At 46.6% G+C, this 13434-nt stretch overlaps 1 protein-coding gene across 3 annotated transcripts; it reads right to left on the bottom strand.

The window, feature by feature from the left end:
• Nucleotides 1-190: 190 nt before the first annotated feature.
• CCDC167 (coiled-coil domain containing 167) lies at nt 191-13137 on the bottom strand. 3 transcript variants are annotated; one of them, XM_032684453.1, is made up of 4 exons: nt 13071-13133; nt 5695-5789; nt 3129-3181; nt 191-1024 (listed from the first exon to the last, which is right to left on the bottom strand). In XM_032684453.1, the coding sequence occupies exons 1-4, from the start codon at nt 13107-13109 to the stop codon at nt 921-923; spliced, it is 291 nt and encodes a 96-aa protein (XP_032540344.1). In that variant the 5' UTR covers nt 13110-13133; the 3' UTR covers nt 191-920. The 3 variants fall into 3 exon arrangements, with proteins under 3 accessions (XP_032540344.1, XP_032540346.1, XP_032540345.1); XM_032684455.1 differs by lacking the exon at nt 13071-13133 and adding an exon at nt 8498-8600; XM_032684454.1 differs by lacking the exon at nt 3129-3181 and having other exon boundaries at nt 13071-13137.
• Nucleotides 13138-13434: the final 297 nt, after the last annotated feature.

Genomic DNA, 13434 nt, shown 5'->3' with positions numbered 1-13434 from the left:
CAGGCTGCAACAGACCAGTAACCACTGTTGAAACCTCACTAACCAGGGATGCTAAGTGCCTAACCCAGTCTAGGCTTATTGTGTGCAATGTGTGCCAGCAGGGAGATGGTAGGATGGGAATAAAGCACTGCCTGAGAAACAGGACAAAACAAGAAATTTAAAAAAAATAATCACAGAACAGGAAATTACAAGGTCGGATTATTTTATTTAAAACCCTACATAAGCACTTCCATTTCTGGCAGTTGCTAGTAAATTCTCTTCTGCAAGTGCTGATTCTCAAAGGCACAAAATGGCTACCAAGCTCTGATGCATTGGAGAGGCAGGCAGATCTTCTCAAAGCCCAAGCACCCAGATCTGAAGTTGTATGCTACTTGCTTGCAGAAAAAAGAGATACCTATGTACCTATGGTTTTGTGGAGGTAGGATTCCTTTGGTCCTGTAAGTCAGGGTGGAGGAGGAAACATCTTTAGTGCAGCTCTGCAGCAGAAACACATAAAATCTTAAGGTCGCAATTCCTCAAGATTAATTGAGGAATTGAGGTTGGTGTCCCTTCATCTTATGGCTGAGTCACAGGAGCCAAGAAAGTGGCATGTCTGCAACCACAGGGGTCCTCTTCAAAAGGGAGAACAAACTGTCTTCCTGCATCAGGCTGGGTGATCTTGACTGTGTTTTGGGTAAGATGGCACCACCTTGAGCTCTGTTTGACCTGATTTTCACGTGCAAGTGTGCTGTGATTTCTGGTTTGTCTCCTGTCCCCCTCAATTTGCAGAGAAAAATCTTCCCTACAATGAGGCTTGGAGACAGTAAACAAGAACAACATTTTGAAATGCTGATCCTCACTCTTGGAGGCACAGTGGTGAGAGGAGGAAGCACTCCTTGCAGGAGAGTCATTTGGTCAGCAGGGAGAATTCTTGACTGCAATCACATCGTCCAGCAGGCGTAAATAAGAGCAATCAGCAACGCCATGGCCACAGCAAGGGCAGCATTCTTGCGATTTTCCTTGCGAAGCGCACTCAGTTCTTTCTCTGGGAAACAAACAAAAGCCTTGCCTGTGAAGGTTCGTCATGTTGCAGCCGCATCCACTTTCAAAACTCTCTTAAAAGCACAAAGCTACCTTGGCCATGGGCAACATTTTGGGAGCGGTATGCAAAGCTGCCAATTATAGGATGTGCCAAACAGGAAGTAAACTAGCGGGAACCCTTTCATTTGCTAACTCTCATCCTGACACTTGTGCTTGGGAATACTTCAGTGCCAGACTAGTTGCTGTTTGCAAAGGACATTGCTGTAGGCCTCTACTAAGGACAGAGTTTGTCAGAATAATTGTTTGTTCCCTAAAAGAATGAAGGAGATAGAGGGCTAAGAGCTATATCTTCTAGAGGTAACAGCCTGGTAGCTTTTTCTAGCGTTAAAATTTACTTACATACAATTGTGGCCGCCTTTGAATGTTGCAGAATGTGGGTTTCCTTGTGCTTCAGAAGGATGAGTGTGGAACAGGTCTGAGCGTAGACACTCATTCTGTTGGGGTCTGAAGCTTTTTAGAGACAGGTTGCTATTCCTTGCCCTGGTTTACAGAACCACCACAGATACACAGAGATGAAGGAAGTGGCTACTGTAAGTATGGAGCCTTCTGATCTCCATTTCATTTCTGTATCCTTTACAAAAGATGAGCACTCCAGTCTGGCTAGTTTGGTTCCACAAAACTTTGCTGGGTGGCACGGGCAAGTTGTGAGGCCTACAGCACTAAACACTGCATGGTCGAACAGCAGTAATTGTTTGGCAAGGCAAGGTTGGGTGGGGCCTGTCTCCAGAGTCAGACTGCTTTTGCTGCTGAGTTCATCTGCAGTAACTGCACAAGTTACTGCCTCTAAAGTTTGCACAAGCAGCCTCCAGCAGTTCCTAAACTGGTGTTGTTATCAAGAAAGACTCTTAGCTGTTCTTTCTGCCCCCATTGTTCATGTAATGCAAGCGTTCTCATGCAACTGCAGAGCAACCTGCTTAAATCTGCAAGGCCACAGAGGAGGTGACACGGGCAGGAGGTCACATAACCTCACACACAGCAGTGCCAGCCTGAAGTGATGGAGCAATGCCATCGTCAGCAGCTGCAGTTTATGACCTCAAGTGTGTCAGTTGGAATAAGTAAAGATTTAATCAGAGGCCATAGCAGTGATCTAAAAAGACTCTGTGCACATGCACTGTGTCTTCTGTTCCAGAAGGACCAGCCATCACCATTAGGTGAGGCTGTTGCTGCTGTCTGAGCTGCTGTCGGACTACTTTGCTGCCAGTGCTGGCTGACTGCTGGCTGGTGAAAGAGTGGCAGTGATGTGTAGAGTCTTCTGCTGTCTCTAGTGGTAGTTCCTCAGGGAACAGCTTTCAATCTATTTAAAGTAATGGCTACTCTTCTGGAAACAGTCCTTTAACAGGAGTTATAATTAAAAAGTTGCTGGCTTTCCACTCTCCAGACCTTAAAGTACTGTCAAGCAGGTAACAACTAATCAACTCTAGGACACTGAAGATGTGCAAAGCAGCATTCCTGGTGGAATGGACATGCTGTCAAGTTGTGGTAGCTCGGAGGGACTCTCATTTTGTCTACAGCAGGACATGCAGCAAGGAAAGACCCTGGCTCTCTAGAACTGCAGGGAGCACATCAGTGTGAATCCCTATGGTCTTGTGCTGAGTGGCCCCAGAAACTGATGCAGTAAGAACCTTCCCCAAGGAAGGTATACTTTGCAACATTCCTGATAACACTTGCCAGCTTGCTTAGCAAGCTTCTATTAAAAAAAAAAAAAGGAAAAAAAAATAAAAAAGGGGGGGAAGAAATGTTAAAAGCTACTCAAGCTGATCTGTTAGCTATGATTATCTAAAGACTAGTAATTTGGGGTATGTGAAAGGGACATTTTCCCCCCTTCATTAGCTGATGCTTATTTTTTTTCCCCTATGGTAGCACAGCTCAAGCAGGAGGATACAGACTCCTATTATAATATGCTGACTATATTTCCCTCAGTCTAGCTCCCTTTGGCTGAACTTAAATTCAAAGGCAGAAGTCAGAGGTGGCAGGAGCTTGAAGACAAAGCTAAGCTGCAGCACTGATCCCATCCAGCCCAGAGGGACCATTTTTAATGAAGCTCTTACCATAGTTGTCAGCTTTGGTCATTAGTAAGTTTCTCTCTCTCTCCAGTGACTTTCTGTAATGAGAAGAGGAGTTCATTACCTGCGAGGCACAACACAGCCTATTTCTTTGCTTACATGATGGAAGAGAGACTGTCCCACTGCTGGGGATATCTGCTCACAGAATGAGCCCCTCACCCTTCACTGTGGAGTGATGACAGTTTAGAAACACCCAATAGGGCAAGAGAAGCGATGCAGCATTTTAGATTATTTTTGCCTTCCCTGAAACTGCTTCCTGTCTCTTCTTTCAGGACAGTGTCAGTGTTCCTGAAGCAGCTACAAAGGGGTCTGTGTGTCAGAAAACCCCTACTCTAGTTCCCCCAGGTGGGGTAGGAAGTCCTGACATAGGGCAGGGTCCCCAAGTGCTCTCTGCAGAATCCTGCACCTCCAGCACACTGGCACAGTGCTGCAACAGTAATTCTTCTCACTGATAGAAGCTGGGATCCCTGTGTTGGGAGGTAACCAATTTACACAAATTGGTAAACTCAAGGAAACAGGCTGAATCCAAGCTCAGTAGCAACCAGTTAAACAACCTGTTATTATGCTGAAAACTCATGATAATGACAGGCCAACCCAGCCCTTGTCTTAAACTGCACAAGATGATTAATTAATACACAGTTTAAAATATAAATGCAAAACAAAATTCCTGAAAGCAGCAGCATTTCCATTCTGGCAGTGCAGACACAGTCACTCCTTTCAGACTATGAACATCAATACACATGCACTAACAAATTATCTCCTGGTTCAGAGAAGGCAGTAAGTGTAACAGAGTTTGTTGTTCCCCTTGGGGCAGAGCAAGAACTTGTAGGAGGAAAGAAATCCAAATCTATTTGTACAGGTAGTTAAGTAAGAGATGGCAAGAAAGCAAACTACAGCAGAGCAGCAGGAGAGGAAAGGGCTCTTAAATAAAACTGGGGAAAGGTAATGGGGAGAGCAGCCAGGAGGAAGTGAGAAGACATTTACCAACATGACTGAGCTGCTATTTAGAAACTTGCCTTGTGAAGAGAGTCAAGGGAAGAAGCTTTGAGAATGAGACATGAAGAAACCATGACAACTGAACTTCAAAGTGGGAAAGCAGAGCTCTCCTTTGTGTACTGTGCACCGAATCAATAATTTTCGTCACGGTAGGTACCTTCCTTCAGGGTTTTTCAAATGGTCTGGAATAGGGCAACTGAAGTTCTGTTTCTATCTCCATACAAGCTGTAAAATTCAGAAAAGGCCCCAGGAATCCCTATTTCTAATTCTTTGCTCTAGGCCCTATATTTCAGAAAGAAACCATCATCTATTCCATCCTGTCAAGTTATCAGAACTGTAGGTTTGGTTGTTGGCCATCTAAGTACCAGATAAAGAATACACACAGTTAACAAGAAGAATTTAGGCCTAGAAAAGGACTGATGAGATGAAGAGCTAAAGAGATGAGGGACAGGACCCTGTCTAAATATGGATGGGGATACAAAACCCCAGTAAAGGAGCAGGGGAGGGGGCAAATGAGAGTTTAACAAAGAAGTTAAACTGAGGCTAATAAACATCAGGGTATGGAGACATCACCACTGCTAGGATCATTTCTAATGGGTTCTGTTGGACAGCATTGTAGAGCAAACACCAGGATCAACAGAACCACTCCCTGGGTCTGTAACTGAGCTTCCTGGCCTTTTTTGCTAGGAGCAGAGCAGTAGGATGCTGGGCACAGAGTCACAAAATATTCTGAATTAGAAGGAACCAACAAGGTTAAAGGAATGGCCCCTACGGGGATCAAACCCATGACCCTCATGTTAACAGCACCAAGCTCCGACCAACTGAACTAATCTCAGGTGACTGAAAGAATATCCTCAAACTGAGAGATTTGAGAATCAGCTGGAAGACTTAGGATCTCTTGCTTCACACTCAAGAGAAAGCAGGTTCTGCCTCTGTCTGCTACAAAATCCAGGCCAAAGTCCTTGCTCGAATCCCAGCTCTAGAAGCCAACAGTTGCCACCTCTACGGCAGTGACAGATTTCAGGGGGATTGTCCCTCTTAGCTTTCCCAAGAAAAGCCAGTGTGTCAATGCATCCCTACATCCAGACACATGTGCAACATAGGCACAGGAAATCTCCCTCAGCCCCTTCTGCAGTTGCATCCCAGCCTGGTTTGGTCCTCAGTAGTAGCCGCTGCACATCTCCCCTGACTGAATTCATGCAGCTTTGGCAAGGCTTGAGCAACAGCATGCAGCAAATCTTTGCCAGACTCACAGAGCTGTCTCTTAGCAGGCCAGGAGTCAGATCTGCAAATTAAGTGGCAAGTTTGGGGCACTGCTTGTCTGGTTGTGGTGCAGGTTGGAGTCAGGCTGTTAACAAGATAAAGCTCTCTCCATATATCACTGAACTTGTCACACAGCAAGTTCCCCAAGTAAGCTCCAAGCTGGGGGAAGAGAGTCTTGTCATGGGGAACCACAGACTCCCATCCTTTCAAGAGCCCTTGCTCAGTACTACAGCAGGGTGACAGGTAGCTGAAGTGCACAGCCACAGCTGCGGAAGGAGGTGGTCATCACTACCTTCCTTCAGGGCTGAGCTTCTCCCTGCGCAGCTTAAGATCCACCTCTTCCATGCTCTGTCTGCAGCGTGCCAGCTTCTCCTCCAGCCCATCGATCTGAAAAACATCACACCAGTCACCATCATTTCCTGCCTCAGCTAACACTGATCCATTCCCACGCAGATGAGAAGGGTGGCAGCTCAGCCACTCCACCTTCTTCCTGCCTTAATCAAGGGAGGAGCCCCAGCTCTGTGTAGAGATCACAGCACAGAAAGCCCTTCACCTCCCAAATCAGCCTGTATTATACCCCAGGCAACTATGACATTGTAATGCCAGACACAGCCAAGCCAGCCCTGATGCTGCCAGTTGTGTGGCTGGCCAGCACCTTTCTGCTAGGATCTGGTCCTGTTCCAGCCTGTTCTAGTTTCTTTGCGTGTGGGTCCACAAGCAAAGATGTGATCTAAGGCATCTTTAGGCAATTAGGAAGAAAAAAAAGAGACTGGCCTAGGCCAAAGCCTGAGGGACAAGGTCTTGATTTAGCATTGTGAATGGATGCAGAAGTTCATGGGATGTGCCTACGAAGCACCCTCAGCTGTCTGGTTGGGTGAAAAGGGGGAAAAAGGGGAAAGAAACACTGATACCTACCATCTTTTACCCAGCTAAATCTACAACAGCAACAGTGATCTGCAGAGCATGCTCAAGAGAGCATTCAACCCTGCCTCCATACCTTCCACTTGCACCAAATTTTGGCAGCAACATGTTCCCAAGCAGAAAAACACTGGTCATCTCCTTGTGTCTCCTCATCAAGCATCCTAACAGCTACCCTCCTCCTGTGTCTTCCTGTGCAGGGGAGTAACTGTGGCTAAGCACAGGAGGGGTTGATCTACTTGTGTGCAAAGGGATTGCCCAGGAAGGAATCCTACCGTGGGCAACGGTTCTGGGAATCAGTCCTCTCTTCTCCCTGGCAACCAGAGCATAGACATCTTTAGGAAAACTTTCTTTCAAGCTTGCTGCCAGCAGGGAAACTGTGGGACTAATCAGATAATATGAACACAACAACCTGGCCTGAAAGCAAACAGCCTTGGTGCCCTGAGGTGGCAATGACCTCTCTTTTTAGCTACTTAGCGTAACACTCCTGCTGTGCCTGGTTCTCCAGGGAATGCCAGGGCTGGCTAGATGGAAGGCAGCACAGCCTCTCTGTGGTGGGAGCCTTAACACACTAGAGGCTGAGAGGCAGCACAGTCCCAGGTAAAGTACTGAGGTGCAATAAGCTGCCTGGACATAAGCTGCTCTGAGGTGGCTCAGAGCACAAACACTCCCATAAACAGTGATAAGGGAAACAAAATCAAAGGTAGTGATCCCTAATTATTGTTGCTTTGGGGATCAGCTCTGTCCAGAGCTCATTAGCAATTCACACCTTCTGCTCAGGAAAGGCAGGCAAGCATCATAAATAAGCAGGACGTGAGAAGAGGCTTGACGCAAAAGGGGGAACGAAACAGACCATAAAAAGAAGTTTAGCCAGTCAGCTGAATAGTCTCACTGCAAGGAGCACAGCAGAGCTGGGCAGGAGGACACATATAACAAGGCTCAAGTAAGTCTTTTATTTACCAGATAGCAATTTCAAAGTCCTGTGTTATTAGGCAACTCTGCTAGGGCCGTTGAGATGCCAAGCTCCCCAGAGGCACCTGCACAGCTTTCCCTGAACCCAAGGGGAGCACCAAAGCACATCACCTGATCCAGAGCACATTCTGTGTTTGGCAATGCTTGGGGTTTGCCTGGATGGGGAAATGGATATTTTAGAATCATGTTAGCTGAAAATGCATTTGGTCAGGGCAAAGATAATTGTTCTCCTCCATTTCTAGCTGTGCCAGTTAGGAATGTTAATTCCAGCTGCTCATCAGTATGTCATCCACTACAGGTCAGTCAGCATGATACTTCAGGGCCAAGTAAGGGCTTTGCCCAGGTCAACTCTGACCACAGTTATCAGCAAGTTAATTTAATGGCAGAGTGCAGCAGAGTACAGGTGGGGGGTCCATCCAGTCCAGTTTAAGAACTACCATTGCCTTCACCAGTTCCTACCATTTAAAAATGACTGTCTCTGCTCCCTTAGATATTGGAAACCCTCACGTGCACACACAGCAAGGGATGCTCCAGTATGTGTTATTTGGCTACTCCTTAGCCAGTAAACTTATTACAATGCACCATGCCTTCCTGGGAAATCCATTTAAAAATAATGTCAAATAATAACAATTTAATGAGAGCTTTAGTCAGCTGCCAACCCCACCACTAAATTAATCCATGCCACTGCACTCCTCTCCTCCAGAACTGCTCCTCCTGGGCAGTCTGCAGTTGCTCTCACTAGGACATTCTCTACCCATACTTCCCTCATTTCATGAGACTCAACAAGAGGATATTCCACCCAACTCTGTCAACGCTTTTACTTTCTGCTGACTAAAAATCTCCAGATTCCACATAATACTTTAAAAGTTTCAACTGGTGTTACTGCTCTTAAATCAAAACCAAAGTTTGGGTCCCCTGCTGGAGAGCAATAATTTGCTAATAAACCACATGCCCTAGAACTGCATCATCAGCTTTGCTGAGCTGAGGGCACAAGGGACAGAAAATAATCAGAAAAAAAAAAAAAAAGGAAGGAAGGAGAAACAGACTGCTGAATGAACAAAATACTTTTCCTTCAGAATCTCTCTATTTCTGCTCTTCCAGCTAGTCTAGGGAATTAGGGGTTGTAAGAAAGGACAGAGTGAGGATTCACAGATGTTATCCATTCACCATGCCTCAGTTTCCCCACTTATAAACTGGGACAATACCATCTGCCTCCTGAAGGTAGCTCATTTGCACTAGAAGCCTCTGACAATGCCTCTACCTCACTTGGGATTTGGGATCAGTTTCTGCAAGCCAGGAGTCTTTCAGCAGCTCAGTCATCCAAATAATTCTTCACTGCAGGACAAAGGAAAGGCAGAAATAGAAAATAAGCACAGGGAAAAATCAGACTAATGCCTGGGATTTACTGATTACTCTCTGGCCTGCTCAGGAAACTCCCAGGGGAGCATAGTCTGTAAAACTGTAGCACAAGAAAATCAGTTGAGCTTTGGCATAATTCCCTATGCAGCTCTCCAGGAGAGCAATCCTAAAAGCAGGGGCTCACCTGAGCTAGCTGTGGATGGAAAGCTTTCCCTCCTACTTCCTAATACAGGAGAAGGTTAGTTGGGGTATGTACCTAGGCATACTGGAAGCCCACAGGAAAAGAAAGAGCCAAGCTCACTTAGCTGACCCATCCCTGCACTTCACACTGCCTTATCATTTTAGTGGCAAGCTCAGCGCAGTGTCTCATAAGTTGCAACGACGAAGCCTTCCTCCCTGTAGCTCTCCTTTCCATGAAGGGAATCCTCTGGGACAGAGCTGAAATGCAGCACTCAGAAAGCTCACATGACAACTCATCATGGTTCACAGCCGGTAGCAGGGACACGGGACTTCACTCACAGCAACATCTATAAGTAGTGCCAGTTAAAAGAGGTGAGTGAGTGAAATGGGTGCTTCACATCCAGGCAGCAGCTCAGAGCATGCAGAGCTGCCCTTCTGAAGCTCATCATTAGACACTCCACAAAGTCAGGTCCCAGCAGCTTTGGATGCACACAGAGATCTAAGACCAGATGCCTCCTTTGCTCCACAGGTATGACAAGGCATTGGGCTATTTTTGTTGAATTCTGGCAATACTCGCTCACAATCTGGAAACCTTTTTAAGCCAGAGGGACCTGGGATGGATTTCAATCCAAACTGACTTATGTGCTGATTACAAATATCATTTGCGGGGACCATCTTGGGCAGGGAGCCCGAAATGGCTCACATACAGGCAGAGACAAAGAGAGAAGAGAAAAAGAAGCAGCTTTGCTTACAGAGTTGAGCTGGATCCCATTTAATACATTTTGTAATGAATTAATAAAATCTTCCTTTCCAGCAGAAAGGCTAAAAGCGCTTTTCAAGAACTGGCATCCACCCTCTGCTTTTATGAATTCCCTAATTAAGATATTGGCAAAGAGCCATATCACACATACGTTGACATCCAACAGCATTAGGTAATGAAGTTTTCATCTTGTGACCCTCATAAAACAGATCAAAGCCAACTGAAGAGGTAGGGGCAAATGCAAAAACCCTTGTCTGAGCAGTCTTTACATGCCTTATCACCTGCCAGCGCACTTGAGCCATTCTTTTCACAGAAGAATTAACGGTTCCTTCATCCACAAATTTGGCTGGATTATTATCAGTCCAGCAGAAACAAGTTTTGTTTAAATTCAAGTGCTAACTTGCAGTTCATGTACACACTTCCATTTTCTCCACGCTCCTGGAATCATTTTGCATACTGGCAAATAATTTCACACGTGCTCTACCCACAGTATGCTTGGAAATATTTATCAGACAAGCTACTAGACAGCAGAGGATGATCCTCCAGCAAACTCTAAGATACAACCCTCTGCATTGCTAAAGGAGAAAAGGCTGGATCCTACCTGCATCTCTTCCTTCAGCCTTGCAGAGACTATCCCATAAGCACATCCTGCCTCGTCTCAGACCAGTGCTTTTTTAAAAATTCTGTAAGAACAGCTTTACTGAGTAAAAACTATGTTGGTCTTTTCCCTATTCTTTATGCTCTTCCATAGATAGTCATTAGGAACCGCCCTGTCAGAAGCAGCAATACACAAAGTAACAATACTTTCTCTAAACACACACCTGACATTTTACAGCTCTGGCACTGAGTGCAGGGTGTTCTCTTTGCATTTAATGCACTGTACTGCTTCCGTTATTTTTTTTTTCAGTTGTTGTCTGATCCACAAGTATATTTTTAAGGGTTACAACATCCTCTGGCAGGGAGTTTCACAGCACAGCCACAGGTTAGGGGAAGAACCCCCTCTGTTTGTTCTGAGCTAGTCAGCTGCTTGTTTCATTTGACAGCCCTAATTTTTTATTGAAAGTGAAGGTTCATTCTTTGTTTAAAGTTACAAATAGCATGCAGAGGATACAGACCTATACTGGGTCCCCTTGCAGTTGTGTTTTCAAGCTTAAAAGAACCTGGAATGCTTGGCAGAATCTTGCATAAAAGTTTTCCACACCTTTGATTATCCTTGTCACTCTCTTAAGTTCTTTCCATTTTCATTATTTTGCTACAAAATGTACCAGTCTCCTCAGTTTCATTTGCCTGACGAGTTTCCTCAAGAGAGTTCTGTGCAGCTCAGCACTGTCAGTAGGGCTGCCTGTCCAAAGACTAGAGAGCTATAGGAAAGAAGTGAGGTGAGTTTAAACCACTACAACATTATGGAGATGCATTTATATCGGTTTAAACCAGATCATATTAATTACACCTGCAATTTGTAAGTGCAAGCCAATCTGATAGGAAAATTGCATTTATTTGGCATCATGACTTCAGTTAAACAAGCATGACTCTGCCTAGATGAGGCCTTTCAAAACTATCATGTAAAATGTCATATTAAGACTCATTTGGAAAGTTTTCTTTACAATCGTAACAGCTCAGAAGGTAATACTGAACAGAATAAAAGTTTATATTATGAAATCAATATCTTGGTTGTCATGCATTCTGATACCTGAAACACAGCTCTTTTCCTCTGGCTTAAAGGGATTTTGTTTTCTTCCTCCCTAACTGCTATTCAGTACCTTTGTCATCACTGCAAGTGGAAAGAATTTTATCTTTTAGCAGTATCTTTGCACTGAGAAGTTTTCACCTGTAACACACCAAAAAAGAGTAGTTCTACAGTCCTTTCAAAACTAGTGTGTTCCATCATGACAACTTCTAAAAAAACCCCCCAAAACCTAAAGCAACTACAAGTCCCCAGACACTCTGCAAGAATTTTCTCTGGCAGCTAAAATCAGTCTCTTTTCATTCTGTGACCAAGAGATCCCTGACAGGCTCAACCTTTTTACCATCTCTCTTTTACCATATCTCAAAAAACAAACACCAAAAAAGCATTTCAACTCCCTGCTAGGCTCACCGAAGGAAAGCTTGGACAGTCAGCACACTCTCCTCTGGACTCCCTTTGGTGGTTATATTTGGGTTAGAGTGTCTAGAAATGTCAGTGTCTCTAATGAAAGCCTAACCAACGAAACAGACAAGAAAACTACTATAAACTGAACTCCCAATCATATGACATAGTAGGACGAGAGGGAATCTCAACAACAGTCTCAAAGGTGAGAGGATGGTGCCAGACTCCTTTCAGTGGTGCCTAGCGACAGGAGGATGAGCAACGGCCATAAACTGAAGCCCAAGAAGTTCCCCCTCAACATCAAGAAGAACTTCTTTACACTGAGGGTGGCAGAACACTGGACCAGGCTGCCCAGGGAAGTTTGGTTCTCTCTCTCTGGAGACATTCAAAACCCACCTGGACATGTTCCTGTGTAACCTGCTGTAAGTAACCCTGCCTTGGCAGGGGGATTGGACTAGACGATCTCCAGAGGTCCCTTCCAACCCTAACGATTCTGTGACATTCACCTTTAGGTTAATGGCTGATGACACAAACACTACAAGCCCCAAATCCTTTACCTGGCCTTTCTACTCTGGTTATTTTGGTCTGCTATGCATAATCTCACCCGAAAGGCTTCAGGACAGAAAGGTGACCAGTGAAGTTCACTGGTTCATCGATTCTGCGCCATCTCAGCCATTTGCGATGAGCTTTCAGGCCTTTGCTGCCCCCAAAGTATCCACAACCCTCAGATTTGAACTACAGGCTCTCCACTGCCTCCTCAGAGTCACTGTTCAGCGCAGGAGCCAGAACGATGCATGCTTCAGAGAGACCTTAACTAACATGACTCAGACTGTTAACACAAATGTAAACCTTCAACAAAGCTTACCAGCAGCCCTCCTGCCACTCAGCAGATTACAGAATCATGGAATCACAGAATGGGTCAGAGTGGAAGGGACCACTGGTCCTACCTAAGGTCATCCTAGAGCAGATGGCACAGGACTGCATCCAGACAGTTCTTGAGTATCTCCGGTGAGGGAGACGAAACACCCAAGTGCAACAATAAAAAGGCATTTTTACAACGGAGGAGTGTTATTAAAAAACAGCCTTTCCCCTTCCTCCTCGCTATGATTTACAGGCCCCTCACATGCTGGTTCACCACCGGGCTCCTCACAAGAAGCAGAAGGAGCTGCCCGTGTCCCGCACACGGCTGACTCCCACCGCAGCAAGGCCCACACCGCGCTGGGGCCGCAGCAGCGGGCACAGCCCCACCGCCCCTCACGGCACTGGCTCCAGGGCTCGGCGGGAGCAGGGACACCGAGCGCCATCGCTCACGGCCCGGCGGTGAGGACGGTGCTCGGTGCTCCGCGCTCCCTCTCGCGGCCCGGCCGGTCCCGGGCCCCCGCCCCCCCCTCACCTCCCGGGCCACGCTCGGCCCCGCGCGCCGCCTGCCCATGGTCCGGCCCGGCCCGGCCGCGCATGCGCACGCCTCGGTGAGGGGCCGCGCTGGGCGGGGAGGGGAGCGAGCGCCATCTTGGTGAGGGCGCTGCTGCCCGGGCCTTCTATCGGAGCCGCTGGGCTTGGCCCTGGGATCCCTCTTGGCGTGGTCTGGACACAACCGGGAGCGAGTGGCAGCCGGAGCGGTGCCTCCTGCTTTGTGTCGGTGCTGCCCGCAGGCTGCTGTGCCAGTTCCAGTGGTGATAGATGAGGGGTGGTTGGAGGAGGACGAGCAGGCCGGAAAGCTGAGGTGGGACCTATTGGTCCCGCCTCGTCCTGCCTCT

This window comes from Chiroxiphia lanceolata, chromosome 3 (assembly GCF_009829145.1).
Source record: "Chiroxiphia lanceolata isolate bChiLan1 chromosome 3, bChiLan1.pri, whole genome shotgun sequence".
NCBI classification, from domain to species: domain Eukaryota; kingdom Metazoa; phylum Chordata; class Aves; order Passeriformes; family Pipridae; genus Chiroxiphia; species Chiroxiphia lanceolata.
Note: the sequence above shows the minus strand (reverse complement) of the source record. Positions and strands in the feature narration are given on the sequence as shown.